At 38.7% G+C, this 18,095-nt stretch overlaps 1 protein-coding gene and 1 long non-coding RNA gene across 5 annotated transcripts in view; one reads left to right on the top strand and one right to left on the bottom strand.

The window, feature by feature from the left end:
- Zmym4 (zinc finger MYM-type containing 4) overlaps nucleotides 1–18,095 on the bottom strand; it is a 104,297-nt gene that overhangs the window by 12,799 nt on the left and 73,403 nt on the right. For 3 of the 4 annotated variants that reach the window (XM_052177381.1, XM_052177382.1, XM_052177379.1), the window contains 7 exons: nucleotides 17,338–17,509; nucleotides 14,550–14,603; nucleotides 13,614–13,793; nucleotides 13,104–13,198; nucleotides 6,792–6,963; nucleotides 6,560–6,655; nucleotides 1,217–1,368 (listed from right to left, as the gene is read on the bottom strand). In XM_052177381.1, coding sequence (XP_052033341.1) covers nucleotides 1,217–1,368; nucleotides 6,560–6,655; nucleotides 6,792–6,963; nucleotides 13,104–13,198; nucleotides 13,614–13,793; nucleotides 14,550–14,603; nucleotides 17,338–17,509 — 921 coding nt within the window. The remainder of the gene's footprint in view (nucleotides 1–1,216; nucleotides 1,369–6,559; nucleotides 6,656–6,791; nucleotides 6,964–13,103; nucleotides 13,199–13,613; nucleotides 13,794–14,549; nucleotides 14,604–17,337; nucleotides 17,510–18,095) is intronic. The other variant, XM_052177380.1, reaches the window with a different exon arrangement.
- LOC127681295 (uncharacterized) lies at nucleotides 3,119–5,640 on the top strand. Its single transcript, XR_007977101.1, has 3 exons — nucleotides 3,119–3,336; nucleotides 3,549–3,664; nucleotides 4,867–5,640. It is a non-coding gene; the product is annotated as an uncharacterized LOC127681295 (long non-coding RNA).

The raw sequence follows: 18,095 nt of genomic DNA on the forward strand, positions 1-18,095 counted from the left end.
ATCTGCAATGTGAATTTGTAGATATTACCATTTAGGTCCTGGGAACTAAATCCAGGTCTATTGAAAGAATATCAATTGCTGAAGCATCTCTCCAGCTCCTTGTTAATCACTTTTACTTTGCTTTGCCATGTGTTTCTATGCCTCTGTCTATCTATCCAAGAGAGAATGGGAATAGACTGATATTACATTTATATATAATTTTCTTTACGATTTATTTATTATATGTAAGTACACTGTAGCTGTCTTCAGACACTCCAGAAGAGGGCTTCAGATCTCACTATGGATGGTTGTGAGTCACCATGTGGTTGCTGGGATTTGAACTCAGGATCTTCAGAAGAATAGTCTGTGGTCTTAACTGCTGAGTCATCTCTCCAGCCCCTATACCTTTTTATGTTTCCCTGTTTTAAAGAATAAATTTAGAGGACTAAGATGCTGTTTGTAAAGCATCTGCTATGCAAGCAATTCCTAAGGTTTGGTTCCTGGAAGCACGGCAGGCTTGATGCTAAATTAATACTAGGCTGGCCTCAAACTTCCCATGATCCTTTCTGCTTTAAAAAAAAAAAAGAAAGAAAAAGAAAAAGGAAAAGAGGGAGGGGGAGAGGAGAAAGAGAGAATATCCTTCATTGAAAGAAACAAGTTGTATGGACCCTATTGTGCTAAATAAGAACTAAATGAAGTAGGGTAGGGGTAGGGGCAAGGTGGATATAGCTTGGTGGATAAAACACTTGCTGAACAAGCATAAGGACCTGAGTTTGAATCCCCAGCACCTCAGTCCAAGAGAGGCATGGTCAGATGGGTCTGAAACCCTAGCACTGGAGTGCTCAAATTGCTATAGTAAGCTTACGTAGCACTCTTACAAGTGATTGTTGCAAATCTAAGTATTCATGTATCTATTATTTTACTTTTTACTTCAAAATGCAAATAAGACATTTCTACATGCAGACAGTCACAGTTGCTTCTAGGTAGACTGCTATTTATATGCTTTTTGTTCATTTACCTGTAAAATACATGACTTCCATCTCTCTTATTCTACCAACATTCTCAGTTTAGTTTATGAAGGGCTATATGTTAAGACTTTTAAATTGGGACAGTTGTCCACTAAAAAAAAAGTTTATAACAAAACTAAATGACAATATGTGTTCATTTTCAACTTAATTCAGAAATTATCTTAGATGATGAAACCATAATCAAATGTGCAAGTTATTGAAATTGGTACCTGCTGAATTCCAAGGCACAGGTATAAGATACTGTCTGGGTCATACTTTTCACCATTTGGTCTCCGCACCTCTTGGATAAACTGGCATAAGCCCAAACTCAACTCAGAAAAAGTGCAGGACAGAATATCTTCCTTCAATTTCATAGAGCGGACTGTGAAAAGAGAGAAAATACATCTGAAACATTAACTCTAACAAACACAGTAAGGCTACTACTGTTCATTGAATCGACACCAGTACAATCGTGCCCTAAACACTGTATTGGAAAACAAAGACACTGTAAACAAATCAGGAGAGCACATACCTGTAGTCCATGTTCTCAAGATGCTGAAGCAAGGCCAAGTGGTGGTGGTGCACGCCTGTAATCTCAGCACTCTGGGAGGCAGAGGCAGGCGGATTTCTGAGTTCGAGGCCAGCCTGGTCTACAGAGTGAGTTCCAGGACAGCCAGGGTTATACAGAGAAACCCTGTCTCGAAAAAACAAAATCCAAAAAACCCAAAAAAACCAAAAAAAAAAAATAAAAAAAGGAAAAAAAAAAAGATGCTGAAGCAGGAAAATTCTGAGGTCTAGACTAGCCTGGGCTACACAGAAAGATCCTATGCAGAATCAAAAAAAAAACCAATCAAAGAACAGATCCTCTTTTTCCAGTGGAGAAATAAAGATGGTTTACTGCATATGGTATAGCAGGTACTGTATATGACAGAAGTCTTGTTTAACTAGGACTCTATGAAAGTAAACAAAAGAGGTTGGGTGTAATTATGTATGCTTTTAATCCCAGCATGAGACGGAGAAGCAGGCAGATCTCTTTTGAGTTAGAGTCCCGCCTTGTGTACATAGCAAATTCTGAACAGCCAGGGCTACACAATGAAGGGGGGGGGAGGGAGGGGGGAGGAGGGAGGGAGGGAGGGAGGGAGGGAGGGAGAGAGAGAGAGAGAAAGAGAGAGAGAGAGAGAGAGAGAGAGAGAGAGAGAGAGAGAGAGAGAGAGAGGAGGGAGGGAGGGAGGGAGGGAGGGAGGGAGGGAGGGAGAGAGAGAGAGAGAGAGAGAGAGAGAGAGAGAGAAGGAGGGAGGGAGGGAGGGAGGGAGGGAGAGAGAGAGGGGGAGAGGGGGAGGAGGAGCGGGGAGGAGGGAAAGGGAGGAGATCTAATAGGGAAGAGTCCAGTTAAGAGCCTGAAAGAAGCAACATAGAGCTATACCACGTAAAGTGGAAGATCTAAAAAGGCAGGCAGGTAAAGAATGCTAATTTGAAGATGCAAACTCTCTCCAGAGAACATTCAGTAACACTTTTCCTGGCCTAGGATTGTGCTGCAGCAGGGAGAGCACTTGCTCAGTATGTATGAGGCCCTAGTCCAATCCCAAGCAAGAACATAGACTGTCATGATGCCATATGCCTGTATTCCCAGCACCCAGCAGCACAGCCAGGAGGATCAGGAGTCTGAAGATATCCTCAGACACACACACACACACACACACAAGAACACAGAGCTTGAGGCCAGCTTCGATCTATATGAAATCTCTATTTCTATATGAAATCTGCTTCTATACGGGAATTGGAGAAAACTGGGTTTGTACTAAGACCAGGTAAATTTGAAAAACCCAATACTGTATTCACTTTGGAAGAATTCAAAGAACTCCCAGGCCTGCTAGTGTATTAAAGGCACTGGAAAGATCCACAGAGGAAGTGCTGTATAACTTTTTCTTTCTCAGAATTTAGTATAGGATATTTCAACTGACATAGAATAATATCATGTTTCTAGAAATACTGGAATGCAGTTTTGCTGTTGCTAGGTCATAAAATGAAATGGTAAAGAGAAATTGGGGAATGGGAAAAAAATATGAACAAATTAAGGCCAAGCACGAGTTTCACGTGTTACACTAAAATTCTTAAGAAATGAAAAACTCTATTCCCAACAGGATAGTTACCCTGTTTGTATAGCTCCCAGTGGGATATACTTGGAATATACTGATTGTTGTACAGTATGAACTTTTTCATCACTGCTTTTCTGCATTCTAACAGGCTTACACTTTCCCAAACATACTCCTGGGATTCTTCTATGTTGGTTCTGTACAAGCTACGGGAGGATCCTGGGACAGTCCCTGTACTCAGCACATCTGGATATCAGGTGAATAACATATTTTACAGATTTTGTGGGAAAATGATAAGTAAAAATAGCTGAACAGCTTTTGTGCCTAACACACCGAGACTTGGTAATATAAAACGATATTACCAGTCTGTGAACTCCCTTCTTCCCTCCCTCTCTCCCTCTCTCCCTCCCTTAGTGTGTGTGTGTGTGTGTGTGTGTGTGTGTGTGTGTGTGTGTCTCAATTTTTTTAGGTTTGGAGATAGGGTTTCTCTGTATATCCCTGGCTGCCCTACAACTGAAGACCAGGCTGATGCCAAACTCAGAGATCCGCCTGCCTCTCTCTGCATCCCAACTGCAGTGATTAAAGGTATGTGTATCCACTGCCCAGCCACATGTCCACGTTTATTCCTATCATTTTCCACCCACATTTTAAGTTTGAGTCTAAGTTGCCAACTTGTAAACACAAATAATCTTCATTCCTTTGCCTCCAAATAGCTGAAGACACAGGAACTACAGATACTCTGCACCTGGCTCTCTTTGCTCTCTCAACGAAGAAAGCTATACAGCAGGGAACTGCTTACAGGCACACCTCCCAACAGGAGGGCATTTACAGGCCTTTCAGAGCACAAAGGTTAACACCTGATTTACACAGGCTGCGTGGAAGTCATCGCAATACAGAGTAGCAACTGTCCGATCTGATCAGATCTGGTGAACTCCAAGGCCAGCAAACAGACTACCAGCAATAAAAGTCAAAACCTGATAGTCACCTACTTGTAAGAGAGAATGTATAGTTGGAAAATCTCAAGCCCAAAACAAAATTATAAACAAACAGCAACAAATGAAAGCTTATGTAAATATGACTCAAGGGGGCCAAGCCCCATCTCAAGCAAACAGCAGCCTTGGCAGTGTTGTTCATGTGGTCCTGGCATTGGAGTCATAAAGGACACAGGAGTGAAGGCTGTGACACCAGTCTTCCTCTGCTGTTAAGGAGAGACACTTAGGTTAGGCATGGGGCAGGGGAGTCCCTTCCCTGGAGGACCAAGGCCATTTTGTAAAGCTATGAAAGTAAAACCTGGATTGCATTGGACAGACCCTAAATGTTCAAGATGTCAGAGCCATTAGAGCTACAGACAGGAAACGAAATCAGCCCAGGAGAAGCGTGTGGCACTCTTTTTTTCTTTCTTTTTTTATATGTAAGTACACTCTAGCTGTTTTCAGACACTCTAGAAGAGGGAGTCAGATCTTCTTATGGATGGTTGTGAGCCACCATGTGGTTGTTGGGAATTGAATTCAGGACCTTTGAAAGATCAGTCGGTGCTCTTAACCGCTGAACCATTTCTCCAGCCCCTAGAAGTGTGTTGCAATTTACAAAGCTGGAAGGGTGGAACCATCTAAACCATTTCACATCAGACATGGAACTATAGGATTTAAAGTTTGTTGTGCTGGGTTTTGGTCTTGTTTTGGTCCAGTATTTCCTCAGTATGCCCCTTGTCCTTCTTTTTGAAACATTAATAAATATTCTGTGTCAATATACATTAGAAGTACATAATTTGCTTTTTGATTTTACAGGTTACAATTGAGAGACTGCCTTGAGTCTCAGAAGAGACTTTCAAACAATGTTGAGATCGAAAGACCATGAGGACTTTACGTTAGACTTGATGCATTCTGCATTATGATATGTCTACAAGCCTGTACAGGCCAGGGAGTGGGACATGGTTTGAATGAGAATGGTCCTTACAAGTTATTTAAACGCTTGGTCACCATTTGGTGGTACTATTTGGGAAGCATTAGAAGGTGCAGCCTGTTGGACAAGGTATGTAACTGAGAACAGGCTTTCTAATACTCATGCCTGCCTGCCACTGTCTGCTGAGATGATCATGGTCTATAACCCTCTAAAATGGTAAGCCCAAAGTTTAACTCTCTTTTATTAAAAACAAACAAACAAACCTCACTTCATCCATACTGACTCTATTGGTATACAGCACAAAGTATTAAAAATAAAATATAAAAACAGTCTAGATCAGTAAATCAAATCAACAAAAAGTAAAAACCCATGGAAGTCTAAAAAAAAAAGTGTTCTCGTACATGAGTGCTGTATTTGGAATATCTGACTCTAAATGGCTGGACCCTGAGGTGAAACAAACATTAAAAGGCATTATGGATTTTGAGACTAGAGAGATGACTCAGCAGACAAGAGCACTGGTTGCCATTGCAGAGGGCCTGGATTTGGTTTTCCTGCACCTACTTGGTAACTCATAGCATCTGTAACCCTCGTCCCAGGGGATCTGACCTTCTCTTCTGACCTCCTCAGCCACATGGCACATAGGTGGTAAGTATATGTAAATGCAGGCAAAACACACATACAATAGATTTTTTTAAAAGATTATTTATTATATGCAAGTACACTGTAGCTGTCTTCAGACACATCAGAAGAGGGCATCAGATCTTATACAAAAGGTTGTGAGCCACCATGTGGTTGCTGGGAATTGAACTCAGGACCTTCAGAAGAGCAGGCAGGGATTTTAACTGCTGAGCCATCACTCCAGCCCCATACAATAAATCTTAAATATCCTAAAGTCATAGGGATCTCAATGGCAGGGAATATGTCTACAGAAGCAGCAAGGCTTTTCTTGATTTTTTTTTATCCAAAATATCATAAAACCCTTACAGCTTAATATAGTTTATTATACAGACACATTAGATTTTTTGGAATTATTTATATGCTTAAAAATAAAATTATTATATGTGCTTTATAAACTTAGAATCAGTTGTATACATAGTAACATTTTTACAACTGAGGATACAAAATTAATCACTCTTTCTTAAGACTCTAAATCTTAAATTTTAAAAATCAATTCAGCACCCTTTCTCTTTTTGGGAGCCTTGATCTCACTGTGCAGCTGGAAATTACCCTGAACTCTTGGTCCTCTTTCCTTTGCAGTCTTGAGACTAGCACACCTAGCCACAGCTAGTCAGTTCACAAACCTAAATCAATATTATTAGGGGCTAGAGAGATGGTTCAAGCAGTTAAGTGCACTAATTGCTCTTCTAGAGGACCCAGGCTCTTAGCTCAACACCCACATGATGACTCCTAACTACCTGCAGCTCTATCGCTAGGGGATCCCATGCCCTCTTCTAGCTTCTGCATGCACCAGGCATGCACATGTTCCACAGATACACATATAGGCAAAATACTCACACATATAAAAAAAAATTAAACTCCAATATTATAACTTAGAGCAGAGACAGAAGCAAATTTTACCTTTACAGCCTTGCTCTGAGGATTCTTGAGGGAGTGCGTGGTCTTGAGTACTTCCTATGGAGTCAGAACACGGACTAGCAGAGGCATGGTCACCTCCTGATGAGACAGGTGAATAACAATAATCAAGTGGGATTGTATAAAATCAAGCTCTAATTGTCTCTGAATACATTTATGAGTTTGTTTCTACTGCTTATACTCACACATCAGAACACAATGGATACTGAGCACTTACCCCCGCACTTCAGATCTCCTTGTTCGTCCTTGGCATTTTTCCATTGAACCCAGTTCTTCCATGCATTTACCCCATACATATACTTCAGGGTCATTCCAGACACAGAGCACCCTTGCAAGGCTCCTTGAATAAGACTTCTGGGCTCCACAGGTACTACAGACTTCTTCCTCCCCTATGAGAATTCCAAAAATTTAATCTATTAAACTTACTTTGAATTTTTTTTGTTTGGGTTTTTTTGAGACAGGGTTTCTATGTGTAGCCCCCTGGTTGTGCCTCCCAAGTGCAGGGATTAAAGGCATGCGCCACCACCACCCAGCTACTTTGAATTTTTAAAAGTCTAAGTTCTCAGAGATGCAAAGAGAACAATCCTATTGAGTAAAAAAAAATATTTTTATATCATAAAGATTCAGAATAGGGCTGAAATGGTTTTTAAAATAACCTTGTTCATTTAGGTGTGGCGATGCACAGCTGTTCCAGTATTTGGGAAGTGGAGGTAAGAGGATCAGGAAAAGTACAAGGTCATTCTCAGATCCACAGAAAGTTCAAGACCAGTCTAGATGATATAGGGCCCTTTCTCAAAACTTAAAGAAATTATCTAATCTAATTCATATGAAAAAGAAATTATTACAGTAATTACCAACATTTAAGGAACTGAGATACAACCATTGTCACGTGTTCTCTTATTAGTTCACTTGAATAGGTTATGTTCCAAGCTATAAAATAGGCCTCCATAAATCATTCACACAAGAATCAGACTTAAAGCCAATACTGGAAGAATGTCAAGAAAAATCTTCCCAAATCATAAATGGTATACCTATAAAATATTGCATAGATCATGGAACAAATTACAGCTACAATTAGAAAATCCTTTAATTTTAAGTGAAAACCATAAAACCCTGAGAGGAGGTAATACAGATGTAGATGTTCAAAGTAATTTGCAAAAGTGAAAGAGATCTGTCATGCAACTCAGGCAGAACATGTGCCTACTGTGAGTAAAACTCAGAATACTAGCCCTAATAAAGTAGGAAGGAAGAAAGGATAGAAGGAAGGGAGGGAGGGAAGAGGCAAACTAGAATAAAAAGCCTAAAATCCACAATCTAAACTTCCTGTCTTAAAATACTAAAGACTGGCCATGACAACACCTGCCTGTAATCTTAGCACTTGGAAGGCAGAGGCAGGTAGATTCTCACATTTTTGAGGCCAGCCTGATCTACTTAGCCAGGTAAAGTCAGCCATGACTACACAGTGTTACTCTGTATAGTCAAAAGGCCAAAGCAAAGGAGTAAGATTAAGAGAAAGGAGCTGGACTGGAGAGATGGCTCAGTGGGTAAGGGAACTGACTGCTCTTCCAAAGGTCCTGAGTTCAATTCCCAACTACCATATGGCAACTCACAACCATCTGTAGTAGGATCCAATGCCCTCTTCTGGTATGTCTAAAGACAGCTACAGTGTATTCACATATATATAATGTAATAAATAATTCTTTAAAAAAAAAAAAGAGAGAGAAAGGAGCTGATGTAGGCCCGCAGCACCTCAAAAGTCTGTGTTGTTAACAATCTGTGAGTGAGGACAGGCTGCTCCAGAAGGCTGCCCTAATGAAACTTATCAAGTCACTGAGAAAAAAAGATATGAAAAAGGAGAAAAAGGAGAAGTTAGCGGAAAAGAGCAAGAGAACTATTGAGATGAGCACCAGAAAGGTTACTGGGAGGGAGGAGGAAGGGAGGGTGTCATCTAAATGATATAGAAGAATCTCAAAATAAAAGTTTGGTTAATCTACAAAGTGAACTTAATGGTGGCCTGGGTAACTAACTGACACTGTGTCTCAAAACAAAGACAAATAAAAGAGCTCAAGGGATGAAGTACTTGCTTCATATGCATTCCTGACTTCAGTGCCACGCATACATACATACATACATGCATACATACATATTTGAAAGATACAAAGTTAAAAATCTTAGAAAAGATCAGATAAGCTGGGCATTGGTGGCACACCCCTTTAGTCCCAGCACTTGGGAGGCAGAGGCAGGCGGATTTCTGAGTTCAAGGCCAGCCTGGTCTACAGACTGAGTTCCAGGACTGCCGGAGCTACACAGAGAAACCCTGTCTCGAAGAAAAAAAAAGAAAAAAGAAAAGATCAGATAACCTAAATTCAAAGACATATCATCAGGTTTATAATTTAAAACCTTCTCACAAGGCAAGGTGTGGTGGCACATGCCCCAACACTTGAGGCAATAAAGAACTTAAAACCCTAACAAACCATTTGTTAATCCAGCATTATATAAAAAGAATATATTTTAAAAAAGTAAATTATTTAAAAGAAAGTCAATGTATTTCACCAGTTTCACAGACTACAAAACAACAAGAAAAACCAGATACTGTATCACTAGATACAAAAAGTTCAACCAATGAAGTCCATTATCTAATCAGAGTCAAAATTTGAAGAAAAATGAGAAGAAAGCATATAAGGAAAACTAAAAGATTCAATACAACAGAATGGAGGCTTCAAAACTGGACTTCTATGATTAACATCCTTTTAAAGAAGAGTGAAACTGGAGTCTGATGAGGTGAAAGTCAATCTTGTCTATGTGTTGCTGGAGCAACTAGATGGCCATGTGGGGAAGTCAGCCCTGACATTCACTTCAACTCATGTAGAAAAATTAAGTCAAAATAGATCAGAGAAATCAAAGATAAAGCCATAATATTTGTAAAAGAAAACATAAGAGATTATTTTAGACACCAGTTGTGAGGTAATAACTTTTGGAAAGAATATTTTAAAGCATGCATTATTAAAGAATCAAAACTAGCAAAGCAGAATTTCTCAAAATTACAATTTATTTCTGGGCTGGAAAGATGGCTCAGTGGTTGAGAGCAATGACTGCTCTTCCAAAGGTCCTGAGTTCAATTACCAGCAGCTCATATGAATAAAACAAATAAAACTTTTTTTTTTAAAATGTATGTCAATACACTGTAGCTGTCTTTAGACACACCAGAAGATGGCATCAGATCCCGTTACAGATAGTTGTGAGCCACTATGTGGTTGCTGAGAATTAAACTCAGGACCTCTAGAAGAGCAGTTGGTGCTCTTAACCACTGAGCTATCTCTCCAGCCACAAGTAATTTTTTTTTTTAAATTATTTTTAAGAAAACAAAGAAAAGACAGTGTGTTAGTTGGTTCTTTGGTCAAGGTGACAGAAGCCAGAGTCACCTGCGAAGGGGAACCTTAATTGAAAAATGTTTCCACTGAATTAGCCTGTAGGCAAACCTGTGGGGCATTTTGTTAGTGATTGATGTGGGAGGGACCACCCCACCAGGAATGCTGCCATACCTGAGCAGGTAGTCTTTGAATTTGGCAAAGCCAACTGGGCAAGCAATGAAAAACCAAGCACTAGTCAGCTTGCATCTTCAACTTCTGCATCAGTTCTTGCCCCTAGGTTCCTGCCCTGGCTTACTTCCATGATGGACTATGACATCTAAGTGTAAAGCAAAGGAACCATTTCCTCCAAAGTTGCTTTTGGTCAGAATGTTTTATATCACAGCAAGAAAAATCAAACTAGGACAAACAAGTAGAGGTAGAAGGGTCGGTCAGAAGTTCAAGGCTGTCCTCTGCTATGTGGAACAGGTGGGGCTAACCTGGGTTCTATGAGACCTTGTCTCAAAAAAGGTAAGGAAAGGGAAACAGGAAGATAGCCTAGTGACAGAGAGCTTGTCTAGTATACACACAGCCTGGGGTTCAACTCCAAACCCTGCAGTAAAATCAATGAAGGAATCAAGGAATGAGTCATTCAAGAAAATTCCTGATTGAATAAAGAAATTATGCCCATATTAAAAAATATACTGGTTTATTATTGAGATTACATATGTAATCTCAGCTTTTGGAAGACAGAGTAGAAATACTGTTGATTTCCAGGGCAACCACCCAACAATAGAACACCCAAACAGTGTGGTAGGTTTTATAAAGTTAAAAATATACTCAACATAAAATCTAGTAAATTTTATTTCTAAGTATTACTCCTCAAGAAAACTGAAAGCATATGTTCATGTAAAAATTTACACTAGAGTAATCCTAACAACTGTCTAGATAGTCCAAAATTTGCATCACTTCTTAGGCAGGGACACAAATTTTGGTCTGTTTTTACAATGCATGCTCAGAAACAAAAAGGATGGATGAAGCTCCAAGGCTCTCTACTGTCAGAAAAGCTAAACTAGAAGACAAAACTGTATGATACTACTTATCTGCAATTTCATTAACAGCAAAACAGTACCATTTTCCATCAATTTATATAATAGACTAGTTGCTGTCAACATCTGGAGATAAATCTGATTACAAAAGACTAAGACATTTTCATTTAATTTAATTGTTCAAGGTTAGCAGTGGTTGCACAGTGATCATTTGTCAAAGCCCACCAAAATGTATTTAGAACTTATGAGCTTAATTACAACTGAAACTCAATTCTAAGAACTTGAAGCTATTTCTAAAAAGGTTATTCTTTTTAAACTTAAGAGGCAGAAGTGATGGAAGCACAGTCTTGCAGACACAAGGACTAACATGAGCTCACAGAAACTACAGCAACCTTACAAAATACCTGGTTCAAGTCAAATGGGGGTCCCAGCCCTGAGAGGGGAAGTACACAGCGTCCCATCACTAACTAAGAAGGTATTCTGCAACTGAAACCTACTGGCAAAGTAAAAAAATCAGCTTTCTCCAATGGAGTCTCCCTGGGTATATGAACCACACTTCAGGGCAGGCTGTATACTCAGGGGCATTTGGGCAACACAAAACAAACTCAACAATATTTTTGTAGATGTTATAAATTTTTTGCTTTGTTTATTTTGGGTCTTCTGCTTGTTTAATTTTTCTGATTTTTGTTTGTTTGTTTGTGAACTGTCATTCTGTTGTGTGGTTGGGAGGTGGGGAGGATTCTATGAACAGGAGGAGGTAGAAACATTATCAAAATATACCGTGTGAAAATGGTGTTCAATAAAAAAGGATGAACTACTTACTCTATTTACTTACTGTGCGTGCGTGCGTGCGTGCGTGCGTGCGTGCGTGCGTGTGTGTGTGTGTGTGTGTGTGTGTGTGTGTGTGTTCAGGATTATTGGTAACTGGAGAGGAGTAAGAAAGGACTGAACTTGAGCCATCTCATTGGCTCTTCCCTCTTTTATTTTTTGAAAAATCCCTTTTAACATGAAAAACAGCCTATGTGAATATGATTAGTAATCTTATCATATAAAAGTTAATTTTTATTAGAACTTGCAAACTTAGCCAAATTTAGACTTTAAACAGAAAATTAAGATTTTTTTTTGTCCTTTTTTTTTTTTTTTTTTTGAGACAGGGTTTCTCTGTGTAACCTTGGCTATCCTGGGACTGAATTTGCAAACCAGGTTAGCCTTAAATTCAGAGATCTTCTGGCCTGTCTCCCAAGTGCTGGGAATAAAAACTTTGGATTACTTTTAATAGTATGTATATGTGGCTAAGTTCAGGTTTGTGATGGTGTCACTAGAATCCTGAAAAGAGAGTCAGATCTCCTGGTTAGTAAGTCACCTGCAAGAACAACAGGAGCTCTTAACTGCTGAGTCAGTTCTCCAGTCTCTGGATTATTAATTTACCTTAAATTTATTTATGTTTTATTATGTGTGTGTGCATGTACACATATGCATGTAGACAACTATACGCCTGTACATGCTATGGTCTAAATGTCTAAAAGTTCAGAAGACAACTTACAGGAGTCATATGTTTCCTTTCACTATGAGTCCTAAGTCAGGTTATGAGGAACAAGCACCTTTACTCTCTAACACCATCTCACTGGCCCATTAAAAAACATTATTAAAAGTAACCCCGCCAGTTTTAATTTATGTTTATAGGTATTCTGCCTGTATGTATGTTTATGCGATGTCTGTAGAGACCAGAAGATGACATCCAGAACCTCTGGAACTAGAGTAACAGACAGCTGTGAACTGTCATGGAGGTGCTGATAATCAACCCTTGGTCTTTTGTAAGAGCAACAAGTGCTCTTTTACACTGAGCTATCTCTCCAGGCTCCTACAAAAGCGTTTTAAAGTAATAAATCAAAACCAGTAAATTTAAATACCAAAGAAAACATCCTGATTGAAAAAAATGTGTAATAAATGGTATGGTTGTTTTTTTTTTAACACTAAGAAACAAAACAAAACAAAACAAAACAAAAACACTTAAAAAGAAACCCAATGAATGAAAATACTTAATTTGGACTGCTACATAGCTTTGTAAACAGAAAACTAATAAATACTGCTGAAACAAAAGAATACAAACTATAAACTTAAGCTTCTGCTTACACGTCGTCTGGGCTGGGGGAAGCCATCTCTGTGTCTTCGTCTTGTTCGAGAACGTGCCTGGATTCCCTGTCCTTTATTAAGTGGGTCAAAAGATTCTGGAGAAAAAACAAAACAAAACAAAACAACACAAGAAAGCACAGTGTGAGGTATGCAACACATAAACTTAAAGAGAAATCAGAAAACTAGTATTAGTAATCATCAGTATAGTCTTTGTGATAAAAGAACTTCTCTTATATATTTAACATACACAAAGGATTTTAACATACGTATGAAATGGTAGGTAGCAAGGAAACTGTATATGATTACTGTTAAAAAGGTCTTCAAAAATCGCAAAGAATCAAATTAACCACTTACAAGAACTTTGTAACAGATATTCACATTTATAAAGACAGAAAAGTCTTGTGCCTTAAATAAACCCTAACACTTTACAATTGCTTAATATTGCAAAATTGGAGCTCTCCCAGTCTTCTGAAATAGAAGACCACCTTCAGTAGCCTAAGCTATACAAACCTGATGGGAAATCTGCCTCCAGGTCCTGCTCTGTTTCCCCTTTGGAGAACTGTTTCAGTTCTGAATCAGCATCTTGAACAGCATTTGACTTTAAGGCATAATGATTCAGCTCTTCTTCCCAGCTATGCGGAGTTGATACTGCCTCTGACTCAAGATCACCGCTATATGTACTTCCTTGGTCTGAAAGTAAAGAAACCAAACATGCCTTCTTGACATATTTAGAAAGTCTCCTGAACTCCTACATCCTCAAAACCAAAATACAGTTAAAAGATAATTATTAGGACACAACTAATAAAGTAACTATGGTTGAGAGAGAACTTTATCAGTAGAGTATTTCCTATGTAAGCAAGAGGACCTGAGATTGAGCCCACAACCCATTTAAAAAAAAAAAAAAAGGAGAGGCATGATGTCAGGATGTAATCCAGCACCTACAACAGGTGATTCCTTAAGCTATGGGACAGCAGACTAGCCTGCTTGGATAGGTCCAGGCCAATGAGAGAAAAAAAGGTTTTTTGTTATTTTCAAGCAGATGGTGCCTGAGAAGATACCCAAAGATGTCTTCTCACCTTAATACACATTGATCACATACATGTGTAAGCTACATTTACTTGTGCAGTTTTCTGATTAGGATGCTTCAATGAGGAAGCAAAACACACACACACATACACAAAGGGACAAAGAATCAAGTAACTTAATTTAACAGCTTCACAGAATTAGATTCATATTCTTAATAAACACTACAATACATTATCTCAAATTTTAAAACATTTGAGGTAGTTTTTATTATTTGTATTACAAATTGGCATGCAGTCAACTCATGTCTCTCACAAACTAGATGAAATTATAAAATACTAAGCCTAAGGATACTCTTCTGAGTTTCTATTGTTAGCAGAGAATAGTATTTCTAAAAACTAAAATATATTAATAACTACAAACCTTTTTCAAATATCTTGGTGTCTAGAAAGAGTTCTTGTTCAGAAGTTTGAGATTCTAAAGAAAAAAAAAAGCAAACAAATCTCAAATGAAATGACTATTTTTTTTGTTTTTGTTTTTTTTTGTTTTTGTTTTTTGTTTTTTGTTTTTTTAAGACAGGGTTTCTCTGTGTAGCCCTGGCTGTCCTGGAACTCTCTCTGTAGATCAGGCTGGCCTGTACATCTGCCTGCCTCTGCCTCCTAGATTGCTGGGATTACAGGCGTGCGCCACCACTGCTCGGCTGAAATGACTTCTTGGTAAGTACTACTAATAGTGGCTTCTAGGTAAACAGACTTCTCTACACAAGGCCTGCTTCGTCATAGACTGAAACATCATACTAAAAGCAGCAGCTCATTCACAGTCAGCAGGGTTTACCTTCTGGACACCGTGTGATAAGCTATAGTAAAAAGGGCTTTACTTTTCATGATGTGTTGTTTTTCCATTGGAAATCCTTTCATATTGTTACACATCCACTCAAACATGCCTTCTCTACTTGCCTCGGAAGGCCAAGAGAGTCAGAATAGAAGTAAGTGATACGTGAGCATGGTGCACAGAGCTGGGGCCGATGACAACACAATTCAATGATGAACGAGATATTTGAAATGAAGTTCAAAAAGTCAACATAGAGAAGGATGTTTTCTCAGTTAACTTAAGAAAAACTACAGCTTTTTTATTCTGATGAAATCAAAGAAAAATAAGTCCGAAATCATTTTTTCTCTTCCCATATTTCTTTTTAAAGATTTATTTATTTATGAGTACACTGTAGCTGTCTTCAGACACACCAGAAGAGGGCATCGGATCCCATTATAGATGGTTATGAGCTACCATGTGGTTGCTGGGATTTGAACACAGGACCTCTAGAAGAGCAGTCAGTGCTCTTAACCTCTGAGCCATCTCCCCAGCCCTTCTTTCCCATATTTCTTAACCATTTCATTTTACCAACGCTAAAGTAATTGCTGCAAGTGTTTATCTTGAAGCTAGCTTATTTTATAAAGCTTTTTTGACTCAATGATGTACAAAGGCAAAGTTCTCCATCTGTAAAATGGAGTACCCAATGAATATTAAATAGTAATGTGACAGAAAAGTCGCCCCTGCCCCGCTGGATACTAGCTAGTGGTTGGTCATTACCAAACATTACAGCTCAGACCGACTCTTGCCTCATCCTCTCAAGTGTTAAACAATAGGTATCTGCTACCACACCTGGCTACAAAAGGCCAATTTAAAATAGGTGTCTTTAAAATCATGAATTATCTCAACTTTTAAATTAAAAATACTATCAGAAGTTAAAAGGTTTTCAAGCAAAGAGATAATATTCTTGTATTCTTTGACATTCATTAGCAAACGAGTTAGAATTTTTTAAGACTACTGTTAAAGAGAAAGTACATAAGAAATTATGATGATAAGAGGACACTATGTCTAAATTACAAACTTGTTAGTCAGTTAAGAGCACATTATGTTCTTGCAGATGACCTGATGCTAGGAACTGAGCCTAGCATCCACACTAGGTAGCCAACAATGCCTATAACTCCACCTCCAGGGGATGCTCCTGACCTCCCCAGACACAAACTAATACAGAAGACATAAACATACACACTTGCACATAATTAAAACCAATAATCTTAAGAGACCCATACCTGATGGCAACATAACACATAACAGCAAAGTTCACATTGCTTCTTGATATGCAATAATGGTGAACATTTTTTTCTATTACCTATTACGCAAAAATCAAACCCTGCCAGCTAGCTGGACCTGCTGGTCCACGATGATAACCATAGCAGTGGGGGGAGCCGGGATTGGAAGGATCAGCAGTTCAAGACCAGTTTGGGCCACATGAGATACTACCTTTTTTTTTTTTTTTCTTTTTTTTGGTTTTCTGGATTTTGTTTTTTTGAGACAGGGTTTCTCTGTGTAGCCCTGGCTGTCCTGGAACTCACCCTGTAGACCAGGCTGGCCTTGAACTCAGAAATCCACCTGCCTCGGCCTCCCAGAGTGCTGGGATTACAGGCATGTGCCACCAGCACCCGGCTGAGATACTACTTCTAATGACAAATAAAAACCTCAAAATCTTACTAGTTGTTGAAAATCTATCACTGACTGAATAATGGGGAAAAAAATTAGTATTTGGCTCTAAAAACACAAAGAACATTCATTCATGACCTAAGAAAGTGATTTTGTGCTTCACATTCCAACAACTATATTTTTCCTACTTCTTCCTGTAATCACAAATTAATGAGGCACAATCAAGGTTAGAAAGCCTCCTGGAATACAGATCAGTAAAGTTCTGTTTAATTAAGTGCTCTGGGTCCAAATTCTTCTTCTATCATTTCCTAGCTATATAACCATTACAAAAATAACATTCAACTTCAAGATGAGAAATATAAGTAACCAATATTTCACAGGCTGGTTATGAAGACTAAATACAGAAAAACACACAGTACAATAGGACTCTGTCTAGACTGTGAGAATCACACATGAAGAAACACCATCTACTATCATCATCCCTATTGTAAACTAAAAGAATAAGACTTCTCTATAGGTAACTGATACAACAGGTCTTTTGTCCCATGATTCTATTTAGCCAACATCAGCTAATGAAGTTCATTATATATTAAGGATTCTTGTGCATAGAACATAGGTTTGAATGTAATGATAAAATATAAAAATAATATGAAACAATGTTACTTCTGATACAAGATAATTATAGAATTATAAGTGAGCTCAAAAAAATTATTTTAAAGACTGCACCAACCTCCCTGGGATAAAGTTTTCTCCTTCTCTTCATCTTCTGCAATCATTTCTGCCATCTCAAGGAGATCTGCTTCAAATGGATGTGTGGCAAGTTTCTCTTTAATGTCTTCAATGCCCTCAGTGGCTTTGTCTTCATTATCCATAGAGGATGGAATAAACATGGGAACAGGCATCTGAAATAACAAGGACTGAAGGTTTCTTAGGTTTCACACACAGTGTGTGTGTGTGTGTGTGTGTGTGTGTGTGTGTGTGTGTGTAGGGGTCAATAGCAGGTATCTTCTTCAATTATTCACTGTCTTATTTTTATGAGATAAGGTCTGCCACTGAACACAGAAATAGCACACTGACTAGTCTTGCTGGCCAGTGAGCTCCAAGAATCTTCAATTCTCTGACTTTCAAACACTGGGATTATAGGTATGTGCAACTATGCCTGGCTTTTACATCAGTGCTGGACACTGAACTCAGAGCTGGATGTTTGTACATCAAGTACAATGCTGAGTGTGCTATCTCCCCAGCCCGAAGGTTTCTTACACAATAGATTTCTTGTCAAATCTGTGTAATGATGTAAATACTAAAATAACAGGGGGCAGAGAAGAAAGAAGATATTCTCATTGATAAGAATTATGAGTCTTGGTAATCTAATTTTTATTAGACTAGAATAATTAAAATAAAAATCTAAGCCAGGTGGTGGTGGTGGTGGTGGTGGTACACATCTTTAATACCAGCACATGAAAGGCAGAGGCAGGTGGACCTTTGTAA

Source organism: Apodemus sylvaticus, chromosome 3 (assembly GCF_947179515.1).
Source record: "Apodemus sylvaticus chromosome 3, mApoSyl1.1, whole genome shotgun sequence".
Lineage (NCBI taxonomy): Eukaryota > Metazoa > Chordata > Mammalia > Rodentia > Muridae > Apodemus > Apodemus sylvaticus.